This window comes from Pseudophryne corroboree, chromosome 5 (assembly GCF_028390025.1).
Source record: "Pseudophryne corroboree isolate aPseCor3 chromosome 5, aPseCor3.hap2, whole genome shotgun sequence".
NCBI classification, from domain to species: domain Eukaryota; kingdom Metazoa; phylum Chordata; class Amphibia; order Anura; family Myobatrachidae; genus Pseudophryne; species Pseudophryne corroboree.
In genome coordinates this window covers 33,188,896-33,215,730 of record NC_086448.1, presented here as the reverse complement: position 1 = coordinate 33,215,730, position 26,835 = coordinate 33,188,896, and the positions used below count along the sequence as shown (strand labels likewise).

Here is a 26,835-nt window from a genome sequence, read left to right as displayed (position 1 = left end):
TAGTTCGTCACCCTTCACTCGCGTTTCCCACAGAGGGACAAGGGTGCATATACTCTGGACGAGAGTCGCAGAGAGTCAGGATTTGTAGTTAAAATCAGCGACAAAGGTTCTAAAACACGACAGATTGCTGTCGATAAATGTCCTAGAACTCCGTGCATTTTACAATGCAATACATGATTCGCTTTCAGTCTCACCAGGGATATACTCTGGTTTCTCTTCAGAACGAATAAATCTTTCGCCTTTTACTAAAGATTTCCATGGAGAGGAACAACCATGAGTTTCATGTAATTTTTTGATGCCTGGCTCACGCTGGGCTTAAGCAGTCAGACAAGGCAACGGCAGTTGCATACACAACAACCAGGGAGAACCAAGAAGCCGCATGGCAATGCGGCAGGTAACTCAAATCCTCAATGGCTCAGAACACCATTATGTGGAAATGTCAAGAGATCATTCCGTGAGTGGACTTCTGTTAGACAGATGATCTCACCCGTCAGGATTTGGATCCTGAAAACTGGACATTAAATCCAGAGGTGTTTCATATGTGAGTCCACAGAAGGGGGTTACCCTCAAGTATACATGATGGCATCTCGCCACAATTACAAAAGCTCAGTATGTGTACAAAACAGATCACAAGGGCAGTGGCGGTGGAGTCTCTCACATTCATGTGGTCATTCAGCATCGTGTATCTAGCTCCACCATTTTCCGCTGCTCTCTCCGTTGCCAAAACGGATCATAAGACAGTTTGTCACAGTCATACTGGTGGTATCTCATGGGTTTCGGAGAAGTTTGCTTCTCGATTTTCCAAGGAATACTTGCTCACGATCTTGGCCCGCTCATAATACGTCCAACCTGTTACATCAGGGAACGTTCTTTTACCCATAGTTACCTATGTACCTATTATCTATGTACCGCAGCTGCGGCTGACGGGGTGAGGGTTCAGACCGCCCTCTTAAGAAATAGAGCATTACAGTATCGGTTATACCAACCATGTTACGAGCTAGTAAGCCGCTTAAGGCAGCTCATTATTACAAAATTTCGTGTGCTTACATAGGTTGTAAACCTCGGAAGTTTCCAACATCATCCTTCAACTTACCCGTATTCTGTTAAACGGGGTGGGATGGAAAACTGCGTTGATCTGCACTAAGAGTGCAGGTATCTGTGTGGTAACCTTATTTTCAAAGACGTTTGCCTCTATTTGCGTCTGTACACATCTTTCTACAAGGTGTCATCAAAGTTCAGACTCTATTCATCCCACCTACAGCGCCAGGCGACTTGAGGTTGGGTTCAGATTTCTTACAGTTTTCATATTTTGAACCCTTACAACAAATGGGAATTAAGTTTCTCACTTTGGAAAACATTTTTCTTCTAGCCTTGGCTTCGGCAAGGGTGTTGTTTTCATATTTGGGTGCCTTGTATTCCAAGCCACCGTATTTGAGTTTTCTCATGACAAAGCAGATCTTCGGACGAATTCCGCTTTCGTATTCTTCACACCAATATACCAATAGTGGTTCCTGTGTGGACAGCACATTCTAGAATTCTGAATGTGGTACACGCATTACGCGTTTATATATGTCCCGAACGTCAACAGTACGTGATATGAATACGTTGTTTGTTCTCTATGATACTGCCAACTGGGGTTAGCCAGTTTCTCAGCAGACATTATCCAGTTGGATAATAATAATGACTACAAGTCAGGCTTACTTTAAGGCTAAGTTACAATCGCCTACGCCAGTAATAGCTCATCCCACAGGTTCTGTGGGAATGTCAGACCCAGCGGGTCGTGGAGCGTCTACGACGCGGCTACATAGCCTTCATGTGCACCACGTTTGTGCACGTTTACACGTTATGAATGGTGGCGCCATCAGCATCTAGCTTTGGGCTGCCTACTGTTACAAGTATCAAACAGCTCTCCCGCCCACGAGGGAAGCTTTGGTACGTCCCAAGAGTACTCCAGTGACCCCTAGTGGATGATAAAGAAAATAGGATTTTGGTACTTACCAGGTAAATCCTTTTCTTTGAATCCATAGGGGGCACTGGACGCCCACCCAGAGCAGTTTTACCTGGGTTGTTTTAAGCTCAAGGGAGCTTAGTGAACACGTTTTACTTGGGTGGTATTAAGCTCAAAGGAGCTTATGGTAACACATTTTCACCGATTGGTTCAAATTATAAAGTTCTATCGGTTATGGGTCAACCGGTTAGTTGACAGTACAGTTATAGGTCAACTTTGTTGTTGTCCGTTATGTTATAGGTATTCTCCATTGTCAACCTCTCTATATATAGTTCCTGTTCGCTCAGTAAAAAACACTGACGTCGTACACTGAGGTACTCGGGGATATGGAGGGGGGAGAGTCCTAAATTTAAATATTCAGTGCCTTTGTTCGGCTACGCCCGTCCATATCCCAAGAGTACTTCAGTGCCCCCTATGGATTCAAAGAAAAGGATTTACCTGGTAAGTACCAAAATCCTATTATCTTGTCTTTGTGTGTGTCACTGTCAGATGCTTTATTTCTGTATAGATTTGTCCACTCGTCCAATTATGCTTCTCCTGTGTCTAGGCCAGTGTCCTTGTGTCCAGTAATTTCTTCCGACCTCCATGAGACTAATGCGACCAAGCCACAAGGGGTATGTGGACATAACGCGTCTGTGTCAGGTTTAGTTTCTGTGTAGCCTGTGTAATAAGAATTGGGGGCACAGACTGTTCAGCTGGGTACACACTAGGCGAGATATCGGCGGATCAGACCGTCATATTGGGTACATCGTCTAGTGTGTACCCAGTAATGTGCGCTCCCACGGGGTGTTTGGTGATTCATCCTGTTGAGCATGCTGCACGCCTGACCAGCCGATCCAGCAGACTACGAGAAACGGGTAAATGCGGCCGTGAATGATGTATAGCGTGATAATATTGATCACCGTGTACGGCACGGGGGAGTACTTTCTGGAATTGCTATGCGTGCAGAATATTTTGTAAAAATTCTACTTTGTGATATTTTTTCCCCCCCTTATCTAATATTAATAATTAAAAATAAGTTGCCAAATCCTATATATACGTAGAGAAAAAAAATAACAAAACTGTTTATCGGTTGAAGTTTTACTTCCTGTCCAAATTCTTTTTTGTGTCTCAAAATTGCTGGACAAAAGTGTGAGGAGCAACCTGGTAATGCCTCTGTAAATAGTGATGACCATGCGGGGGACGCAAGAGAGACGGATGTGACAACCAAATCTGCAAAGGAGGATATCCTACACCTGCTGAAAAACAAGGAGAGGGGCTGTTCTGACAAAAAATCAGACAAGGGTTTGAGGGAAGATGACACCAAAATAAAGAAAAAGGGGATTGATGACAGGAGAGAGAAGAAAGAGAAGACTGACCATGAGAAGGACAAGCTGCGAGGGAAAACTCATCATAGTGAACGCTCAAAAAAAGATCAGCCTAAGAAAGAATCTGAAAGCAACGTGTCATCCTGTGTAGATAAGAAGTCCACCCAAGAGAAACTGGTTGTGGGCTCCATTACCAAGGGAGAAACAGCCACGGAAGGGAAACCCACTAAAAGCAGCAAACCTAAAGATGAAACGGAAAAGAGACACAAAGACCACGCCAAGTCTAAGGACAGAGGCCCAGGTATTGGTGAGGACAAATACAAGCGCCATTCAGAAAAAGGTAAAACAGAAAACAAAGACCACATAAAAAAAGAGGCCGCAGACGTTCCCCTGTTGGTTAAAGAGCTTGGAAATAACTTAAAGGGAAATACAGTAACATTGGTTGACCTAGATCTGTTTCAGATTAGACCCACTGATGACCGAAAGCAAAGGGCAAAAGACAAAGCCAAGGGGAAGTCCCACGAGAAAGTTATTGGGAAAGCTGAGGAGAAGGACAAGCAGAAGAAAGACCATAAAGATAAAAAGATGGACAAAGATGCTAAAAAACCTAAAGAAGACCATAAAAAGGAGAGCGCAAATGGCAACAAAGGGGAAAAGAGAGAATTGGAGGATCATGAGGAGGAATCAGAGGCTGTCCATAAGAAGTCCAAGCATGGCCCCGTGAGCAATGATAAGCCTCTGAAAGTCAAACAAGAAGAGAAGGACAATGCCAAAAAGGACAAAACGAGTGCGTCTAAAAAGAGGAAGAATAAGGATGAAGGAGAAGTGAGAGAAGCCAAGAAAACTAAAGAGGGAAAACAAAAAGAAGCCGAGTCGAAGTGGAAATGGTAAGTGTGTGATGATGATGCCGGGTTACAGTATACTGTATGAAATTGTGTTGTCTCTTTCCTCTGATTGCGCTAAGTTATTTGTTGTTCTCTTGTTACACTGCAGCTGCTTATTCTGTGTAAGTAAGCTGCAGGTCTGTCACAGGAGCCACCTGCACCAATCCGCACCCTGGCTGGGGTCAGGCTGGTAGTTATCATACATGAAATCACAGCGTGGCCTGTGGACACATCCTAGAGAATCAGGTCACATACTGGCCCTTGTGCTGTAGGTTACAATGCCAGCCATCTCATGAATATTACTGCAGCCCACAAGATAGCTGTTCCGTATTCAGCGCAACACTCTAATTATTTGGGGCCTATTTATTATTGAATATTCGCAGCATATACTAAATGGGTGTTTTGGGAGGATACTCACAAATATTAAGGATCCCCCGAATGTATGAAGGAGGAACCGCAGACAATAACTCCATATCTGCTGTAGTCCCTCCATTTCTGAAAGCAGCTGCAGCCCCCACAGATTAACCAAGCCCCAGAATGTGAAGCAGTTTGTCCCCAGCTGATACCGGGAGAGGTTTCTGCGGGAACTCTCCAATGGGCGTCACCTATGCGTGGTCAGTAGACCGTGCATGCACAGAACCTCGACGGAGAAGTGAAATAATTGGCGCTTATGATCATTTCACGTATTGCTGAAAGTCACTAGTAATACTGAGGCTGTCTCTCTGCTGCCGTGCAGTCTGCTGACTGACCACATGTGTTTGTTTTTTTCTATGTATCTTAGAACTACGTTTCCCAGCATGCTGCTGTGCTGCTGTGAGCTGATTGGTAGGTTTTCAGGAAGAAGGCTAGATAGGGGAAATGTCAGTGGCACACATGCTGCTCCACCACAGATGAGGAGGTGTGCGGTCTGAGTGGTGTGTGTGAGGGTTATGTATGGCTGTGTGCTGCTCCACCACAGATGAGGAGGTGTGCGGTCTGAGTGGTGTGTGTGAGGGTTATGTATGGCTGTGTGCTGCTCCACCACAGATGAGGAGGTGTGCTGTCTGAGTGGTGTGTGTGAAGGTTATGTATGGCTGCGTGCTGCTGCTGTGGAGACTGAGGACTTGCAGTGCCCGGCAGCTGGGATGGAAAGTCCTGACTGTTGCTGTACGGAGAACATTGGCCAGCAGTGTTTGTGCACGACAGTGGTAAGCCCTGGCTTTGTTGACACGCTGTATGTTGACATTCTCATGTCAAAATTATGAATGTCGACACTATTTACTGAACCCTGTACTGTGTTTTAAAGAGAACTTGTTAGCAGCACATTAGGTAAAAGTTTCCCAAGCTCTGCCATTACAGTCCAGGTGTTAGGGATATCCATGCTTCAGTTGGTTACATCAAATTGAGAGGTACTAATTGTCACCAGTGCCAGGATATCCATAAAAGCTGGACTGTAATGGAGAAGTTTGGGAAACTGCATTAGAGGATGAAACGGGGATATTCTGTGCTAGCTGGAACTACAGGATTTCCGGGTGAGAAGAAATCGCTGTGATGCTGCAGGAAAGTTATGTGAATCTGCGGTCGCTCAATTCTTTGTATTACAGGTGGGAGGAAGACAACTACGAAGATGGTGTGAAATGGAAATTCCTGGAACACAGAGGCCCCTATTTTGCCCCTCCATACGAGCCTCTTCCAGATAACGTGCGCTTCTCTTATGATGGTAAGGACCCATTGCTGTCAGTCGCTGTTTCAGAGTTAAGGACGTGACCTCGTACACCTAGCAGCGCGAGACACCTGGCGTCAGTGAGCTGGCAGGTCCCCTGCAACTCTGCTAGCAGCGCGCATCAATTACCTGAGTGAGAAATAAATATATATATATATATATATATATATATATAGAGAGAGAGAGAGAGATATGTGTGTGTGTGTGTGTGTGTATATATATATATATATATATCTATCAGTTTTTACATGTTCCTTATAATTGGTCAGCTATGGACGATAGTAAGATTGTAAATAACTGATATATATATATATATATATATATATATATATATATATATATTATATATATATATATATATAATATATATATATATATAAATATAATGAGTGGCACTTGATATACCGGCTGTCGGGATCCTGGCGCTCAGCATACCGGTGCCAGAATCCCGACACCTAATCTCCCTCTTCAGGTGTCCACGACACCCATGGAGGGAGAATACATAGCGTAGCATGCCACCATGTCCGCAGCGTGGCAAGTGCAGTGAGCCCGCAAGGGGCTCTTTTGCGCTCGCCCAGCTGGTGGCATTCCGGCGGTCGGGATCCCGGCGCTGGCATCCCAAGCACCGGCGACTCATACCACACCTATATAGAGATTTTATATATATATATATATATATATATATATATATATATATTACTAGGTGCTTCATCGCGCCCTACGGGCGCTCTCACACCGTCGCAAGGGGCTACGCCCCGTTAACCCCTGCATGCCTTTCTGGGGTTCAATATTTGTATTATATGGAGTATTATCTGCATTCCTTTGTTAGTGGGTAAATATTGCATAATGAAAGGGCGTGTGATGGTGAAGGAGGCGCAGCCCCTTGCGACGGCGTGAACAGCACCTGCAGGGCACGATGTACAGAATGTAGTGGGTGCGGGGGGGACTGCGGATGGGGCAGGGTGTCTGTAGATGCTGCGGGTGGAGGGGGGGCGGAAGCGGGGGGGGGGCGGATGGGGAAGGGTCGGGAGGTGCTGCGGGGGGGGGGGGGGGGGGGGCCGGATGGGGAAGGGTCGGGAGGTGCTGAGGGTGGGTGGGGGGGCAGAGGAGTGGGGGCTGCAGATGGGGGAGGGGTCCGGAGGCACTGCAGGTGGGGGAGGGGCAGGGGTGCCATGGGTGGGGAGGGGCAGGGGTGCCATGGGTGGGGGGGGGCAGGTGCAGGGATGTTGCGGATGGGTGAAGGGTTCCGGAGGTGCTGTGGGATGGGAAGGGGCGGGGGTGCCGGGGGTGGGGTAGGGGGTCCGGAGGCGCCGTGGGGGAGGGGAAGGTGCAGGTGGTGCGGCGGATGGGGAAGGGGCTCCGGAGGCGCTGCAGGTGGTGGAGGGGCAGGTGCAGGGGTGCCATGGAGGGGGGGGAGGTCTGCGGGTGGAGGGGGGGCAGGTGTGGGGGGAGACATATATGGGGGTGGAGGGGGTCTGGAGGTGCTGTGGGTGGTGGAGGGGCGGCGGAGTGGGAGCCGCCGGTGGTGTAGGGGGTCTGGAGACACAGCGTGTGGGGGAGGGGTGGAGTGCCGCATGTGGTGGTGGGGAAGGTGCGGAGGTGTGGTGCATTGGGGATTGGTCTGGAGGCGCTTCGGGTACTGTACCTGGCAAAAAGGTAGTTGGAGGGTATGCAGTAACAGGGCCAGGACAGGGGCGACGGGGCCAGGACAGAAATGACAGGGACAGGATAGGGGTGACAGGGCTAGGGTAGGGGCGGCAGGACCAGGACAGGGGTGAAAGGGCCAGGATAAGGGTGACAGGGCAAGGCCAGGGGGGGTGACAGGGACATGACAGAACAGAGGGCACGGGAGAGATTGGTATTAGGGACAAAACAGTGGTGACAGACAGATGTCTTACCGGAGTCACTGCTGCTGGCTGCTGCTGTTCCACTCCAACCTGTTGGGATCTGCTGCTGGTGGAGACTTGGCATGGCTGACTCTCTCAGGCTGGAGTCCTGCTTCCTCTACCCGCCCGCATCCCTCCCCCCCACTCCTCAGTCACACACCGCGGACCTCGCGCGGCTGCCGGGCACTGTGGTAAGGGGAGACTGGGAGTGACTGGTTAGCCCCCAGTAGACGCTGCGGCTGGAGGGAGGAGGGGGTCATAGCATGCACGCGGCGCGGACCTCGCAGTTGCCGGGCACTGTGGTAAGGGGAGACTGGGAGTGACTGGTTAGCCCCCAGGAGACGCTGCGGCTGGAAGGAGGAGGGGGTCGGAGCCTGCAAGCAGCATGGACTTATGCAGCGCTACCCGCCGGCTAAAGTGTGTGGAGCTGGGTGCACCTCACTGCAGGTAGCGGTGGGGTTGCTGGGGCTGGAGATAACAGAGGCAGTACGGAACCTGCACAGCGGCAGGTGCCCCACAAAACTGCAGCTAAGAAGCGTGGAGTGTGCCAGAAAGTGACGCTCCTCTGCGCCAGAGAGCCCCTGCTGAGTATGCTGATGTGGGGGGTCAAGCACACAGGGAGCCGGTGCCCGTCTGTCTGTATGGCATACCCCCTCACACACCCCATACCTCCCAACTGTCCCGGTTTTCGCGGGACAGTCCAATTTTTTGGGGTCTGTCCCGCTGTCCCACCCGCGGGCAGCAGTGTCCCACGTGGGGGGGGGGGGGCAGTTGGGAAGCTCCTATACTCGCTGTTCTGCTTAGCAGAGCAGCGGTGAATAGACGCTGTGCGCATGTGCACAGCGTCTATTTAGTGGACACAGAGGGAGAGGGGGCTTCAGGGGGTACGGATTAAGAGGGGGTTCCGGCAGCAGAGCCGTATTAAGGGGGGGGGGGGGGGCAGGGGGTACGTACGGCGGGACCCACAGTTTTAGGGGGCCCCCGGTTGGAGTAGCTCTGTCCCAGCTCTGAAGCTCCCCCGTCCTGCCAGTAACAGCAGCAGCATTGTGCTACAGTCAGCACACGCTGCTGCGTGTTGGCAGGTCTGTGGTGTTGCAGGGAGGCAGAAGCCTTCCTGCTTTCTTCTGCCTGTGCGGGTGTGTGTGTGGGGCGGGGGTGTCTGGATTTACCCCTAGCTGAGGGGCCAAAATCCCTTAAAAAAAAACCCGGAATTTGCATAAGGGGGCGTGGCCCCGCGATTAGGCCACCCCCCCAAACCCACAGCAGGCACAGCAATGAGATGACTCAAGTGCCCTGGGCCCCCCAGACTCATAATCTGCCCCTGGGGGCATGCCAGCAGCTCACAGAGCGCTGGGCATGCCCCCTCACTGATGAAAACGGGGGCGTGGCTCGCGATCGCTGGTCCTCCCGCGAAGCCACACCCCTTTTTGTTGACCACGCCCCCTTTTCACCGTGCGTGTGTCCCTCATTCTGCCTAAAGAAAGCTGGGAGGTATGCACCCCTGTCTGCCTGAAGAAAGCTGGGAGGTATGCACCCCTGCCTGTGCCATGCCCATACCATCTGCTTCTGCTCATAGTCTCCTATAGATTTGCCCAGATCTGTGACTCATTTGACTAACTCCGCCCAGTGTTGTGACTCCGCCCAGCGTTAGCAAATGAAGCACAAAGTCACAGATCTGGGCTATTATATAGGACAGGGGTGGGGAACCTCCGGCCCGGAGAGGCATCTTGACCGGAGGCAGACGCCGAGTGTAAAGCCGTTTGCGGCGCACGGCTTCCTGGAAGATGTAGTTTTCTCTACACTGTGCACTGTATTCAATGTACAGTGTGAGTAAACTACATCTCCCATGATGTAGTGCGCGGCAGACAGCTCAGAGAGGTATGAGGCAGCTGTGTAAAGCCGTCCCCGGTGCATGGCTTCCTGGGAGATGTAGTTTTCTCACACTGTGCACTGTATTCAGTGTACATTGGAGGTCATTCCGAGTTGGTCGCTCGCAAGCGGATTTTAGCAGATTTGCTCATGCTAAGCCGCTGCCTACTGGGAGTGAATCTTAGCATCTTAAAATTGCGAACGATGTATTCGCAATATTGCGATTACACACCTCGTAGCAGTTTCTGAGTAGCTCCAGACTTACTCGGCATCTGCGATCATTTCAGTGCTTGTCGTTCCTGGTTTGACGTCACAAACACACCCAGCGTTCGCCCAGACACTCCTCCGTTTCTCCGGCCACCCCTGCGTTTTTTCCGGAAACGGTAGCGTTTTTTCCCCCACGCCCATAAAACGCCGTGTTTCCGCCCAGTAACACCCATTTCCTGTCAATCACATTACGATCGCCAGAACGATGAAAAAGCCGTGAGTAAAATTCCTAACTGCATAGCAAATTTACTTGGCGCAGTGCGAACATTGCGCATGCGCATTAAGCGGAAAATCGCTGCGATGCGAAGATTTTTACCGAGCGAACAACTCGGAATGAGGGCCTGTGAGAGAACTACATCTCCCTTGATGCCGCAGCTGCCCTTCCCATGGGCCTTTGCTCCGCGCCCGTCTCCAGCATTGCAGGTAGCAGCGCGGCCACCTTGAGGGAAGACCGGTGCATACTCAGGAGCCGCCGGTAAGAATACATACAGTGCAAGGGGGAGGGAGTGTAACTGTTAGCGTTAGTGTGTTACAGCGCAGGGGAGGGAGTGTGAGTGTCAGTGTGTTACAGGGCAGGGGAGGGAGTGTGTCAGTGTGTGTTACAGCGCAGGGGAGGGAGTGTGAGTGTCAGTGTGTGTTACAGGGCATGGGAGGGAGTGTGAGTGTCAGTGTGTGTTACAGGGCAGGGGAGGGAGTGTGAGTGTCAGTGTGTGTTACAGGGCATGGGAGGGAGTGTGAGTGTCAGTGTGTTACAGGGCATGGGAGGGAGTGTGAGTGTCGGTGTCTGTTACAGGGCAGGGGAGGGAGTGTGAGTGTCAGTGTGTTACAGGGCATGGGAGGGAGTGTGAGTGTCAGTGTGTGTTACAGGGCATGGGAGGGAGTGTGAGTGTCAGTGTGTGTAACAGGGCAGGGGAGGGAGTGTGAGTGTCGGTGTGTTACAGGGGAGGGAGTGTGAGTGTCAGTGTGTTACAGGGCATGGGAGGGAGTGTGTGTGTCAGTGTGTATTGCAGGGGAGGGAGTGTGAGTGTCAGTGTGTTACAGGGCATGGGAGGGAGTGTGTGTGTCAGTGTGTTGCAGGGGAGGGAGTGTGAGTGTCAGTGTGTTACAGGGCATGGGAGGGAGTGTGTGTGTCAGTGTGTTGCAGGGGAGGGTGTGTTGGGGTCAGTGTGTGGTACAGTGCAGGGAGAGGGAATGTGAGTGGAGTGTCAGTGTGGTTCAACGCAGGGGAAGGGAGTGTGAGTGGAATCAGTGAGCGAGGGGTATTTCTGTGGGCAAGAAGTTTCAATGTAGAAAATACTCCTTGCTTTGAGAAGGGGATTTAATGCCACGCCTACTTTCCTAGGAGAGTGTGTGCATGGGGGTGGGGGGTGCTTAAAAAATGGCCCACGAATGATGTCGAAAAAATCCAAATGGCCCTTGGCATGAAAAAGGTTCCCCACCCCTGATATAGGAGATATATAGAGATATATATATATATAATTTCTCTGACGTCCTAGTGGATGCTGGGAACTTCGTAAGGACCATGGGGAATAGCGGCTCCGCAGGAGACAGGGCACATCTAAAGAAAGCTTTAGGATCACCTGGTGTGCACTGGCTCCTCCCCCTATGACCCTCCTCCAAGCCTCAGTTAGATTTTCTGTGCCCGACGAGAAGGGTGCACACTAGGGGCTCTCCTGAGCTCTTTGTGAAAGTTTTAGTTTAGGTTTATTATTTTCAGTGAGACCTGCTGGCAACAAGCTCACTGCATCGAGGGACTAAGGGGAGAAGAAGCGAACTCACCTGCGTGCAGAGTGGATTGGGCTTCTTAGGCTACTGGACATTAGCTCCAGAGGGACGATCACAGGTTCAGCCTGGATGGGTCACCGGAGCCGCGCCGCCGGCCCCCTTACAGAGCCAGAAGAGCGAAGAGGTCCGGAAAAATCGGCGGCAGAAGACTTTCCTGTCTTCAGATAAAGGTAGGCGCACAGCACCGCAGCTGTGCGCCATTGCTCTCAGCACACTTCACACTCCGGTCACTGAGGGTGCAGGGCGCTGGGGGGGCAGCGCCCTGAGACGCAATAAATCGATAGAAAACCTTTTATGGCTAAAATAAATGCATCACATATAACTCCTGGGCTATATGGATGCATTTAACCCCTGCCAAAACATACAAGAAAACGGATGATAGGCTCCGCCCCTTTCTCGGCATCCTTATCTCCTCAGCACACTGGCGCCATTTTCCCTCACAGCTCAGTTGGAGGGAAGCTCCCTGGCTCTCCCCTGCAGTCACTACACTACAGAAAGGGGTTAAAAAAGAGAGGGGGGCACAAATTAGGCGCAGTATAAACAATACAGCAGCTATAAAGGGAAAAACACTTATATAAGGTTATCCCTGTATATATATATAGCGCTCTGGTGTGTGCTGGCAAACTCTCCCTCTGTCTCCCCAAAGGGCTAGTGGGGTCCTGTCCTCTATCAGAGCATTCCCTGTGTGTGTGCTGTGTGTCGGTACGTTTGTGTCGACATGTATGAGGAGAAAAATGAGAGGAGACGGAGTAGAGTGTCTGTAATAGTGTTGTCACCCCCTGGGGGGTCAGCACCTGAGTGGATGTACTGTTGAAATTGCGTGACAGTGTCAGCTTTGTATAAAAGACAGTGGTTGACATGAGACAGCCGGCTACTCAGCTTGTGCATGTCCAGACGTCTCATACAGGGGCTCTAAAGCGCCCGTTACTTCAGATACAGACGCCGACACGGATACTGACTCCTGTGTCGACGGTGAAGAGACAACCGTGATTTCCAATAGGGCCACACATTGCATGATTGAGGCAATGGAAAAAGTTTACACTCTTCTGATAATATAAATACCACCAAAAAAAAAGGGGTATTATGTTTGGTGAGGAAAAACTTCCTGTAGTTTTCCTGAATCTGAGAAATAAACTGAGGTGTGTGATGATGCGTGGGTTTCCCCCCGATAACAATTGATAATTTCTAAAAAGTTATTGGCAGTATACCTTTTCCCGCCAGAGGTTAGGGTGCGTTGGGAAACACCCCCTAGGGGGGGGATAAGGCGCTCACACGCTTGTAAGAACAAGGGCTCTACCCTCTCTGGAGATGGCCGCCCTTAGGGATCCTGCTGATAGAAAGCAGGAGGGTATCCTAAAATGTATTTACACACATACTGGTGTTATACTGCGACCAGCAATCGCCTCAGCCTGGATGTGCAGTGCTGGGTTGGCGTGGTCGGATTCCCTGACTGGAAATTTGATATCCTAGATAAGGACAGTATATTATTGCCTATAGAGCAATTAAAAGATGCATTTCTATATATGCATGATGCACACAGCGGAATATTGCCGACTGGCATCAAGTATAAGTGCGTTGTCCAATTATACCAGTAAAGTGGTCAGGTGATGCGGATTCCAAACGGCATTTGGAAGTATTGCCTTAAAAAAAAAAAAAAAAAAAAGGGGATGTACCCCAGGTCGCCTCTCAAAATAAGACGCCGTATTATCAGGCGCAGTCCTGGTTGGCAAGCGGACAAAAGGGTTCCTCTTTTCTGCTCGTGACAGAGGGAGAGGAAAATGGCTGCAGAGATCAGCCAGTTCCCAGGAACAGAAACCCTTTTCCGCCTCTGCCAAGCTCTCAGTATGACGCTAGGGCTTTACAAGTTCAGGCACGGTGGGGGCCCGTTCTCAATGAATTTCAGTGCGCAGTGGGCTCACTCGCAAGTAGACCCCTGGATCCTTCAACAGAACTGTCACTATCAGTTCAGACGCTGCCGTAGGGATGGTCCACGGCACCCCGGGTCTTTACTGAAGTAATGACCGTAATGATGATATTCCTTCGAAGGAAGGGAATTTTAGTTATCCTTTACTTGGACGATTCCCTGATAAGGGTGAGATCCAGGGAACAGTTGGAGATCGGTGTAGCACTACCTCAGGTAGTGTTGCGGCAGCACGATTGGATTCTCAATACTCCAAAATCGCAGCTGGTTCCGACGACTTGTCTTCTGTTCCTAGGGATGATCCTGGACACAGTCCAGAAAGAAGGTGTTTCTCCCGGAGGAGAAAGCCAGGGAGTTATCCGAGCTAGTCAGGAACCTCCTAAAACCGAACCAAGTCTCAGTGCATCAATGCACAAGGGTTCTGGGTAAAAATGGTGGCTTCCTACGAAGCAATCCCATTCGGCAGATTCCACGCAAGACTTTCCAGTGGAACCTACTGGACAAATGGTCCGGGTCGCATCTTCAGATGCTTCAGCGGATAACCCTGTCACCAGGGACAAGGGTATCCCTCCTGTGGTGGTTGCAGAGTGCTCATCTTCTAGAGGGCCGCAGATTCGGCATGCGGGACTGGGTCCTGGTGGCCACGGATGCCAGCCTGCGAGGCTGGGGAGCAGTCACACAGGGAAGGAATATCCAGGGCTTATGGTCAAGCCTGGAGACATCACTTCACATAAATGTCCTGAAGCTAAGGGCCATTTACAATGCTCTAAGCTTAGCAAGACCTCTGCTTCAAGGTCAGCCGGTGTTGATCCAGTCGGACAACATTACGGCAGTCACCCACGTAAACAGACAGGGTGCCACAAGAAGCAGGAGGGCAATGGCAGAAGCTGCAAGGATTCTTCGCGGGGCGAAAAACCATGTGATAGCACTGTCAGCAGTTTTCATTCCGGGAGTGGACAACTGGGAAGCAGTTTTCCTCAGCACGACCTCCACCCGGGAGAGTAAGGACTTCACCCAGAAGTCTTCCACATGATTATAAACCGTTGGGAAAAACTCGACAGGTATTGCGCCACGTCAAGGGACCCTCAGGCAATAGCTGTAGATGCTCTGGTAACACCGTGGGTGTACCAATCAGTGTATGGGTTCCCTCCTCTGCCTCTCATACCCAAGGTACTGAGATTGATAAGATGGAGAGGAGTAAGCACTATATTAGTGGCTCCGGATTGGCCAAGAAGGAATTGGTAACCGGAACTTCAAGAGATGCTCACGGAGGATCCGTAGCCTCTACCTCTAAGAAGGGACCTGCTCCAGCAAGGACCTTGTCTGTTCCAAGACTTACCGCGGCTGCGTTGACGGCATGGCGGTTGAACGCCGGATCCTGAAGGAAAAAGGCATTCCGAATGAAGTCATCCCTATCCTGATCAAAGCCAGGAAGGATGTAACCGCAAAACATTATCACCGCATTTGGCGAAAATATGTTGCGTGGTGCAAGGCCAGTAAGGCTCGACGGAGGAAATTCAACTGGGTCGATTCCTACATTTCCTGCAAACAGGAGTATCTATGGGCCTGAAATTGGGGTCCATTAAGGTTCAAATTTCGGCTCTGTCAATTTTCTTCCAAAAAAGAACTAGCTTCAGTCCCTGAAGTTCAGACATTTGTTAAAGGGGTACTGCATATACAGCCTCCTTTTGTGCCTTTAGTGGCACTTTTGGGATCTCCAGGTGGTTTTTGGGTTCCAAAAGTCACATTGGTTTGACACACTTAAATCTGTGGAGTTAAAATATCTCACAGAAAAAGTGGTCATGCTGTTGGCTCTGGCCTGGGCCAGGCGCGTGTCAGAATTGGTGGCTTTATCCTGTAAAAGCCCTTATCTGATTTTCCATTCGGACAGGGCGGAATTGAGGACTCGTCCTCAGTTTCTCCCTAAGGTGGTTTCAGCGTTCACCTGAACCAAACCTATTGTGGTGCCTGCGGCTACTAGGGACTTGGAGGACTCCAAGTTGCTAGACGTTGTCAGGACCCGGAAAATATATGTTTCCAGGACGGCTGGAGTCAGGAAATCTGACTCGCTGTTTATCCTCTATGCACCCAACTAGCTGGGTGCTCCTGCTTCTAAGCAGACTATTGCTCGTTGGATTTGTAGTACAATTCAGCTTGCACATTCTGTGGCAGGCCTGCCACAGCCAAAAATCTGTAAATGCCCACTCCACAAGGAAGGTGGGCTCATCTTGGGCAGCTGCCCGAGGGGTCTCGGCTTTACAACTTTGCCGAGCAGTTACTTGGTCAGGAGCAAATACGTTTGTAAAATTCTACAAATTTGATACCCTGGCTGAGGAGGACCGGGAGTTCTCTCATTGGGGGCTGCAGAGTCATCCGCACTCTCCCGCCCGTTTGGGAGCTTTGGTATAATCCCCATGGTCCTTACGGAGTTCCCAGCATCCACTAGGACGTCAGAGAAAATAAGAATTTACTTACCGATAATTCTATTTCTCGTAGTCCGTAGTGGATGCTGGGCGCCCATCCCAAGTGCGGATTGTCTGCAATACTGGTACATAATTATTGTTACCAAAAAAATTCGGGTTATTGTTGTAGTGAGCCATCTTTTCGAGAGGCTTCTCTATTATCATGCTGTTAACTGGGTTCAGATCACAAGTTGTACAGTGTGATTGGTGTGGCTGGTATGAGTCTTACCCGGGATTCAAAATCCTTCCTTATTGTGTACGCTCGTCCGGGCACAGTATCCTAACTGAGGCTTGGAGGAGGGTCATAGGGGGAGGAGCCAGTGCACACCAGGTGATCCTAAAGCTTTCTTTAGATGTGCCCTGTCTCCTGCGGAGCCGCTATTCCCCATGGTCCTTACGGAGTTCCCAGCATCCACTTCAGACTACGAGAAATAGAATTATCGGTAAGTAAATTCTTATTATTTATATATCTCCTTTTATAACTGCGTCCTGTTATAAAGTGCAGGTGATGCGGTTCATTCGAAGCATGAATAGCATTTGACCTGACATTCTACGGTCAGCCGACAGTCCATGTATGTCACTTCCAGCAGGGGGCAGTGCAGGGGTGGCTGGTATCGGCATGTTCTGCATTTCTCACTCCCCAGCAGGGGGCAGTGCAGGGGTGGCTGGAGTCAGGCGTATACTGCATTTCTCACTCCCCAGCAGGGGGCAGTGCAGGGGTGGCTGGAGTCAGGCGTATACTGCATTTCTCACTCCCCAGCAGGGGGCAGTGCAGGGGTGGCTGGAGTCAGGCGTATTCTGCATTTCTCTGACGTCCTAGTGGATGCTGGGAACTCCGTAAGGACCATGGGAATAGCGGCTCCGCAGGAGACTGGGCACAACTAAAGAAAGCTTTAGGTCACCTGGTGTGCACTGGCTCCTCCCACTATGACCCTCCTCCAAGCCTCAGTTAGATTTTGTGCCCGGCCGAGGTTGGATGCACACTAGGGGCTCTCCTGAGCTTCTAGAAAGAAAGTATAGAATTAGGTTTTTTATTTTCAGTGAGACCTGCTGGCAACAGGCTCACTGCAGCGAGGGACTAAGGGGAGAAGAAGCGAACCTGCCTGCTTGCAGCCAGCTTGGGCTTCTTAGGCTACTGGACACCATTAGCTCCAGATGGATCGACCGCAGGCCCAGCCTTGGTGTTCGGTCTCGGAGCCGCGCCGCCGTCCCCTTTACAGAGCCAGAAGCAAGAAGAGGTCCGGAAAATCGGCGGCAGAAGACATCAGTCTTCACCAAGGTAGCGCACAGCACTGCAGCTGTGCGCCATTGCTCCTCATACACACTTCACACTCCGGTCACTGAGGGTGCAGGGCGCTTGGGGGGGGCGCCCTGAGCAGCAATAAAAACACCTTGGCTGGCAAAAATACCACAATATATAGCCCCAGAGGCTATATATGTGGTAAATACCCCTGCCAGAATCCAGAAAAAAGCGGGAGAAAAGTCCGCGAAAAAGGGTCGGAGCTATCTCCCTCAGACACACTGGCGCCATTTTCTCTTCACAGTGCAGCTGGAAGAAAGCTCCCCAGGCTCTCCCCTGTAGTTTTCAGGCTCAAAGGGTTAAAAAGAGAGGGGGGGCACTAAATTTAGGCGCAATATTATATATACAAGCAGCTATTGGGGAAATTTCACTCAGTTATAGTGTTAATCCCCACATTATATAGCACTCTGGTGTGTGCTGGCATACTCTCTCTGTCTCCCCAAAGGGCTTTGTGGGGTCCTGTCCTCAGTCAGAGCATTCCCTGTGTGTGTGCGGTGTGTCGGTACGGCTGTGTCGACATGTTTAATGAGGAGGCTTATATGGTGACGGAGCAGATGCCGATAAATGTGATGTCGCCCCCTGTGGGGCCGACACCAGAGTGGATGGTTAGGTGAAAGGTATTAACCGACAGTGTCAACTCCTTAAATAAAAGGGTGGATGACGTAACAGCTGTGGGACAGCCGGCTTCTCAGTCCGCGCCTGCCCAGGAGTCTCAAAGGCCATCAGGGGCTCAAAAATGCCCGCTCACTCAGATGGCAGACACAGATGTCGACACGGAGTCTGACTCCAGTGTCGACAAGGTTGAGACATATACACAATCCACTAGGAACATCCGTGACTTGATCCCGGCAATAAAAAAAAATGTGTTACACAATTCTGACATTAACCCTCTAAAAATGGGTTTTTATGTTGGGGAGAAAAAGCAGGCAGTGTTTTGTTCCCCCATCAGATGAATGAATGAAGTGTGTGAAAAGCGTGGGTTCCCCCCGATAAGAAACTGGTAATTTCTAAAAAGTTACTGATGGCGTACCCTTTCCCGCCAGAGGATAAGTTACGCTGGGAGATATCCCCTAGGGTGGATAAGGCGCTCACACGGTTGTCAAAAAAGGTGGCACTGCCGTTTTAGGAACGGCCACTTTGAAGGTACCTGTTGATAAAAAGCAGGAGGCTATCCTGAAGTCTGTATTTACACACTCAGGTACTAGGCTGAGACCTGCAGATCGTGCTGCTGCAGCGTGGTCGGTGACCCTGTCAAACATGAGAACATATTAAAGACGTCGTCTTATATATGAGGGATGCACAGAGGGATATTTTGCCGGCTGGCATCCAAAATGAATGTAATGTCCATTCTGTCAGGAGGGTATTAGAGACCTGTCACTGGACAGGTGATGCTGACTTTAAAAGGCGCATAGAGATTCTGCCTTATAAGGGTGAGGAATTATTTGGGGATGGTCTCTGGGACCTCGTATCCACAGCAACAGCTGGGAAGAAATATTTTTACCTCAGGTTTCCTCACAGACTAAGAAAGCACTGTATTATCAGGTACAGTCCTTTCGGCTTCAGAAAAGCAAGCGGGTCAAAGGCGCTTCCTTTCTGTACAGAGACATGGGAAGAGGGAAAAAGCTGCACCAGTCAGCCTGTTCCCAGAATCAAAATTCTTCTCTCGCTTCCTCTGAGTCCACAGCATGACGCGGGGGCTCCACAGGTGTAGCCAGGTACGGTGGGGGGCCGTCTCAAAAATTTCAGCGATCAGTGGGCTCGCTCACAGGTGGATCCCTGTTTCATTCAAGTAGTATTTCAGGGGTACAAGCTGGAATTCGAGATGTCTCCCCCCCCCGCCGTTTCCTCAAATATGCCTTGCCGACAACTCCCTCAGGCAGGGAGGCTGCGCTAGAGGCAATTAATAAGCTGTATTCCCAGCAGGTAATACTCAAGGTGCCCCTACTTCAACAAGGACGGGTTACTATTCCACACAGTTTGGGGTACCGAAACCGCATGGTTCGGTGTGACCCATTTTATATTTAAAATCCTTGAACACATACATAAAAAAATTCAAGTTCAAGATGGAATCGCTCAGGGCGGTTATTGCAAGCCTGGACGAGGGGGATTACATGGGATCCCGGGACATCAAGGATGCTTACCTGCATGTCCCCATTTACCATCCTCGCCAGGAGTACCTCAGATTTGTGGTACAGGATTACCATTACCAAGTCCAGACACTGCCGTTTGGACTGTACATGGCACCGAGGGTGTTTACCAAGGTAATGGCCGAAATGATGATACTCCTTCGAAAAAAGGGAGTTTTAATTATCCCGTACTTGGACAATCTCCTTATAAGGGCAAGGTCCAAGGAGCAGTTGCTAGTCGGGGTAGCACTATTTTGGAAAGTGCTACAACAGCACGGTTGGATTCTAAACAGTCCAAAGTCACAGCTGCTTCCTACGACACGTCTACTGTTCCTGGGGATGGTTCTGGACACAGAACAGAAATAAGTGTTTCTCCCGGAGGAGAAAGCCAAGGAGCTGTCATCTCTAGTCAGAGACCCCCTGAAGCCAAAACAGGTATCGGTGCATCATTGCACGCAAGTCCTGGAAAAAAATGGTAGCTTCCTACGAAGCAATCCCATTCGGCAGGTTCCATGCAAGAACTTTTCAGTGGGACCTGTTGGACAAGTGGTCCGGATCACATCTTCAGATACATCGGCTGATAACCCTGTCTTCAAGGACCAGGGTATCTCTACTGTGGTGGCTGCAGAGTGCCCATCTTCGAGAGGGCCGCAGGTTCGGCATACAGGACTAGGTCCTAGTGACCATGGATGCCAGCCTTTGAGGCTGGGGGGCAGTCACACAGGGAAGAAACTTCCAGGGACTTTGGTCAAGTCAGGTGACTTCCCTACACATAAATATTCTGGAACTGAGGGCCATTTACAATGCCCTGAGTCAGGCAAGGCCTCTGCTTCAAAACCAGCCGGTACTGATCCAATCAGACAACATCGCGGCAGTCGCCCATGTAAACCAACGGGGCGGCACAAGAAGCAGGATGGCGATGGCAGAAGCCACAAGGATTCTCCGATGGGCGGAAAATCATGTGTTAGCACTGTCAGCAGTGTTCATTCCCGGAGTGGACGACTGGGAAGCAGATCTTCTCAGCAGACACGACCTCCACCCGGGAAAGTGGGGATTTCATCCAGAAGTCTTCCAAAGGATTGTACACCATTGGGAAAGGCCACAGGTGGACATGATGGCGTCCCGCCTCAACAAAAAGCTATAAAAGATATTGCGCCAGGTCAAGGGACCCTCAGGCGATAGCTGTGGACGCTCTGGTAACACCGTGGGTGTACCAGTCGGTTTATGGGTTACCCCTTCTGCCTCTCATACAAAAGGTACTGAGAATAATAGGAAGGCGAGGAGTAAGAACGATACTCGTGGTTCCGGATTGGCCAAGAAGAGCTTGGTACCCAGAACTTCAAGAAATTATATCAGAGGACCCATGGCCTCTGCCGCTCAGACAGGACCTGCGGCAGCAGGGGCCCTGTCTGTTCCAAGACTTACCGCGGCTACGTTTTGACGGCATGGCGGTTGAACGCCGGATCCTAAAGGAAAAGGGCATTCCGGAGGAAGTCATTCCTACGCTGATTTAAGCCAGGAAAGATGTAACTGCAAAACATTATCACCGCATATGGCGGAAATATGTTGCTTGGTGTGAGGCCAAAAAAGGCCCCAACAGAGGAATTTCAACTAGGTCGTTTTCTGCATTTCCTACAAGCAGGAGTGTCTATGGGCCTAAAATTAGGCTCCATTAAGATACAGATCTCGGCTCTGTCGATTTTCTTCCAGAAAGAACTAGCTTCAGTACCTGAAGTTCAGACATTGTAAAAGGAGTGCTGCATATTCAGCCCCCGGTTGTGCCTCCAGTGGCACCTTGGGTTCTCAACGTGGTGTTGAGTTTCTTAAAATCACATTGGTGTGAGCCACTTAAAACCGTGGATCTAAAATATCTCACGCGGAAAGTGGTCATGTTATTGGCCTTGGCTTCGGCCAGGCGTGTATCAGAATTGGCGGCTTTGTCATATAAAAGTCCTTATCTGATTTTCCATATGGATAGGGCAGAATTGAGGACTCGTCCCCAGTTTCTCCCTAAGGTGGTATCAGCTTTTCACTTGAACCAACCTATTGTAGTGCCTGCGGCTACTAGGGACTTGGAGGATTCCAAGTTACTGGACGTAGTCAGGGCCTTGAAAAATTGTTTCCAGGACGGCTAGAGTCAGGAGAACTGACTCGCTGTTTATCCTGTATGCACCCAACAAACTGGGTGCTCCTGCTTCTAAGCAGACTATTGCTCGCTGGATTTGTAGCACAATTCAGCTGGCGCATTCTGCGGCTGGACTACCGCAGCCAAAATCTGTAAAAGCCCATTCCACAAGGAAGGTGGGCTCATCTTGGGCAGCTGCCCGAGGGGTCTCGGCTTTCCAACTTTGCCGAGCTGCAACTTGGTCAGGGGCAAACACGTTTGCTAAATTCTACAAAATTGATACCCTGGCTGAGGAGGACCTGGAGTTCTCTCATTCGGTGCTGCAGAGTCATCCGCACTCTCCCGCCCGTTTGGGAGCTTTGGTATAATCCCCATGGTCCTTACGGAGTTCCCAGCATCCACTAGGACGTCAGAGAAAATAAGATTTTACTCACCGGTAAATCTATTTCTCGTAGTCCGTAGTGGATGCTGGGCGCCCATCCCAAGTGCGGATTGTCTGCAATACTTGTATATAGTTATTGCCTAACTAAAGGGTTATTGTTGAGCCATCTGTTGAGAGGCTCAGTTATATTCATACTGTTAACTGGGTATAGTATCACGAGTTATACGGTGTGATTGGTGTGGCTGGTATGAGTCTTACCCGGGATTCAAAATCCTTCTTTATTATGTCAGCTCGTCCGGGCACAGTATCCTAACTGAAGTCTGGAGGAGGGTCATAGTGGGAGGAGCCAGTGCACACCAGGTGACCTAAAGCTTTCTTTAGTTGTGCCCAGTCTCCTGCGGAGCCGCTATTCCCATGGTCCTTACGGAGTTCCCAGCATCCACTACGGACTACGAGAAATAGATTTACCGGTGAGTAAAATCTTATTTTCTCACTCCCCAGCAGGGGGTAGTGCAGGGGTGGCTGATATCAGGTGTGTTCTGCATTTCTCACTCTCCAGCAGGGGGCAGTGCAGGGGTGGCTGGTATCAGGCGTGTTCTGTGTTTCTCACGCCCCAGCAGGGGGCAGTGCAGGGGTGGCTGGTATCAGGCATATTCTGCATTTGTGACTTTCCAGCAGGGGGCAGTGCAGGGGTGGCTGGTATCAGGCATATTCTGCATTTGTGACTTTCCAGCAGGGGGCAGTGCAGGGGTGGCTGGTATCTGGCGTGTTCTGCATTTCTCACTCTCCAGCAGGGGGCAGTGCAGAGGTGGCTGGTATCAGGCGTGTTCTGTGTTTCTCACTCCCCAGCAGGGGGCAGTGCAGGGGTGTCCGCTATGAGGCAACCATTTTGATTGTTAGTTGAATTTCTAATTACTACAAAAAGGAGAACATTGGAAAAACAATCCCTATAAAATAAATGTGTACTAATATACTCCGAATCAAGGTTCTTTCTCTTCTGAGAATAACTGTATGAAACTAGCTAAACCAAATCAGAGCCGTTCTCCTGGAAGGAAGGAGAGGGATGACGGGTGACGTGATTAACTGTGCTCTGTAATTAGGGCAACCTCTGAAGCTCAGCCTGGCTGCGGAAGAAGTGGCCACTTTCTACGGCAAGATGTTAGATCACGAATACACCAGCAAGGAAGTGTTCCAGAAGAATTTCTTCACAGACTGGAAATCGGTAAGTGTGCCGCGTTGTACGGTGTGTGTACTGTATGTTTGTATTCTGTGGTTAGGCGTTGTGTAGTCGCACACAGGTGATTTCCTTGTGTAGTACTTGCTGAATGTCTGGTTATGTTACAGCACCGCTTCCTGTGGCACCGTCATACAGACGTGAAATTGCTGTTACATTTAAGCGGTTATGTTCGCAAAATAACTTTAGGGGCCGTTATTGTAAATAATATCTTCCCCGTGTCCCTGCTGTTCCCTGATTCCTACACACACACCTTTTAGTAGGTGTATTTACTCTATAGCACCTCCCTGTCCTGAAGCACCCGCTATCAGCGAGTCCAATGAGTCACAAGTCCAGTATCCGGTGAGATGTGAGCAGCGCGTATACTCTATATACAGATCCAGGGATGTTGGTTAGGTGTTGCAGAGTCAGCCCTGGAATATTACGTATGCTGTGATCTGTTTTATGCACGTGGGGTAATGATCACACTTCCTGCTCTTCCTTTCAGCAAATGACCAAAGAAGAGAGTAAGACCATAAAGCACTTGTACAAGTGCGACTTCTCCGAGATACACAAGTATTTTTTTGAGAAGAACGAGGCTCGCAAAGCTTTGCCCAAGGAAGAGAAGCAGGTGAGGTACCCCGCTGTCCCGCGCCTCTCTCGTTATACCGTCGCTGTAATAACGCAGTGTTACAGAGTGCAGTGGGTATGCCAGCTGTAAGCAGTGGCTGTACGGGGCTGATGTATTCCTGTATGGGGCACATGCTGGCATTTGCACGACGCAGCCTGGTGCTCCGTGAGGACGGAGCTTGTATTCCACTTCAGTGAAGTATGTGTTCATTGTGTTCTAATACTGCCAATGTGAATGTGCCTTACGCAGGTCATTATTGTACTGTGGAGAGACCGAATTCTGTATTATCCTGGTGGCAGTCATTAGAGGAAAGAGCCACTTACTGTGATTACACCAAGATACGGCAGGATTCAGTCTTCCCGCAGTACAATAATTACCTGCGTATGGCTGTATTAGAACAGTGGAGACGCAATGAACACATACTTCACTGGAGGTGTAGACCAGTGATTCCCATACTCTGCCCTCAAGGGCTGTAGAGCTAGCTATAGAGCAGGGCTGGCCAAACCGGTCCTCGAGATCTACCAACAGTTCATGTTTTCCAGGCCTCCTGGAGATCTGTAGAATTGTCAGTTAGGAATGAATGCAGCACATCTTAATTAGTAATGACTACACCTGTGCACCAGCTAGGTGGTCTGGAAAATGTGAACTGTTGGTAGATCTCGAGGACTGGTTTGGCCAGCCCTGCTATAGAGGATATACAGGACGCCTCACTGCAGGGCTGTACGGGGAACGGTGCGCTAGCTATAGAGGATTTACAGGACACTCACTGCAGGGCTATATGGGGAACTGTCGATAGCTATAGAGGATATACAGGACGCCTCACTGCAGGGCTGTACGGGGAACTGTGCGCTAGCTATAGAGGATTTACAGGACACTCACTGCAGGGCTATATGGGGAACTGTCGATAGCTATAGAGGATATACAGGACACTCACTGCAGGGCTGTACGGGGAACTGTGCTAGCTATAGAGGATATACAGGATGCTCACTGCAGGGCTGTACGGGGAACTGTGCGCTAGCTATAGAGGATATACAGGACACTCACTGCATGGCTGTACGGGGAACTGCGCTAGCTATAGAGGATATACAGGACACTCACTGCATGGCTGTACGGGGAACTGTGCGCTAGCTATAGAGGATATACAGGATGCTCACTGCAGGGCTGTACGGGGAACTGTGCGCTAGCTATAGAGGATATACAGGACGCCTTACTGCAGGGCTGTACGGGGAACTGTGCGCTAGCTATAGAGGATATACAGGACACTCACTGCAGGGCTATATGGGGAACTGTGCGCTAGCTATAGAGGATATACAGGACACTCACTGCAGGGCTGTACGGGGAACTGCGCTAGCTATAGAGGATATACAGGACACTCACTGCAGTGCTATATGGGGAACTGTGTGCTAGCTATAGAAGATATACAGGACGCTCACTGCAGGGCTGTATGGGGAACTGTGTGCTAGCTATAGAAGATATACAAGACGCTCACTGCAGGGCTGTATGGGTAACTGTGCTAGCTATAGAGGATATACAGGATGCTCACTGCAGGGCTGTACGAGGACTGCGCTAGCTATAGAGGATATACAGGACACTCACTGCAGGGCTATATGGGGAACTGCGCTAGCTATAGAGGATATACAGGACACTCACTGCAGGGCTGTACGGGGAACTGTGTGCTAGCTATAGAGGATATACAGGATGCTCACTGCAGGGCTGTACGGGGGAACTGTGCTAGCTATAGAGTACATACAGGACGCTCACTGCAGGGCTGTACAGGGAACTGTGTGCTAGCTATAGAGTACATACAGGACGCTCACTGCAGGGCTGTACAGGGAACTGTGTGCTAGCTATAGAGGATATACAGGATGCTCACTGCAGGGCTGTACGGGGAACTGTGTGCTAGCTATAGAGGATATACAGGATGCTCACTGCAGGGCTGTACGGGCAACTGTCCGCTAGCTATAGAGGATATACAGGACGCTCACTGCAGGGCTGTACGGGGAACTGTGTGCTAGCTATAGAGGATATACAGGATGCTCACTGCAGGGCTGTACGGGGAACTGTGTGCTAGCTATAGCGTACTTACAGGACGCTCACTGTAGGGCTGTACGGGGAACTGTGTGCTAGCTATAGAGGATATACAGGACGCTCACTGCAGGGCTGTATGGGGAACTGTGTGCTAGCTATAGAGGATATACAGGACGCTCGCTGCAGGGCTGTAAGGGGAACTGTGTGCTAGCTATAGAAGATATACAGGACGCTCACTGCAGGGCTGTATGGGGAGCTGTGTGCTAGCTATAGAGGATGCTCACTGCAGGGCTGTATGGGGAACTGTGTGCTAGCTATAGAGGATATACAGGACGCTCACTGCAGGGCTGTACAGGGAACTGTGCTAGCTATAGAGGATATATAGGACACTCACTGCAGGGCTGTACGGGGAACTGTGCGCTAGCTATAAAGGATATATAGGACACTCACTGCAGGGTTGTATGGGGAACTGTGTGCTAGCTATAGAGGACATACAGGACGCTCACTGCAGGGCTGTATGGGGAACTGTGTGCTAGCTATAGAGGACATACAGGACGCTCACTGCAGAGCTGTACGGGGAACTGTGTGCTAGCTATAGAGGACATACAGGACGGTCACTGCAGGGCTGTACGGGGAACTGTGTGCTAGCTATAGAGGACATACAGGACGCTCTGCAGGGCTGTACAGGGAACTGTGCTAGCTATAGAGGACATACAGGACGCTCACTGCAGGGCTGTACAGGGAACTGTGCTAGCTATAGAGGACATACAGGACGCTCACTGCAGGGCTGTACAGGGAACTGTGTGCTAGCTATAGAGGACCTACATGACGCTCACTGCAGGGCTGTACGGGGAACTGTGTGCTAGCTATAGAGGAAATACAGGACGCTCACTGCAGGGCTGTACGGGGAACTGTGTGCTAGCTATAGAGGACCTACAG

At 50.2% G+C, this 26,835-nt stretch overlaps 1 protein-coding gene and 1 non-coding gene across 4 annotated transcripts in view; both read left to right on the top strand.

Moving 5' to 3' along the window:
- The window catches only part of TOP1MT (DNA topoisomerase I mitochondrial), a 159,475-nt gene that overhangs the window by 73,315 nt on the left and 59,325 nt on the right, over positions 1-26,835 (top strand). For 2 of the 3 annotated variants that reach the window (XM_063921205.1, XM_063921204.1), the window contains exons 7-11: positions 2,556-2,622; positions 3,139-4,202; positions 5,783-5,898; positions 23,125-23,246; positions 23,746-23,868. In XM_063921205.1, the coding sequence (XP_063777275.1) occupies positions 2,556-2,622; positions 3,139-4,202; positions 5,783-5,898; positions 23,125-23,246; positions 23,746-23,868 (1,492 nt within the window). Of the gene's footprint in view, positions 1-2,555; positions 2,623-3,138; positions 4,203-5,038; positions 5,387-5,782; positions 5,899-23,124; positions 23,247-23,745; positions 23,869-26,835 lie in introns of those variants that run through there. The other variant, XM_063921207.1, reaches the window with a different exon arrangement.
- Positions 202-316, top strand: LOC134931242 (U5 spliceosomal RNA). The gene has a single exon (XR_010179043.1). It is a non-coding gene; the product is annotated as a U5 spliceosomal RNA (small nuclear RNA).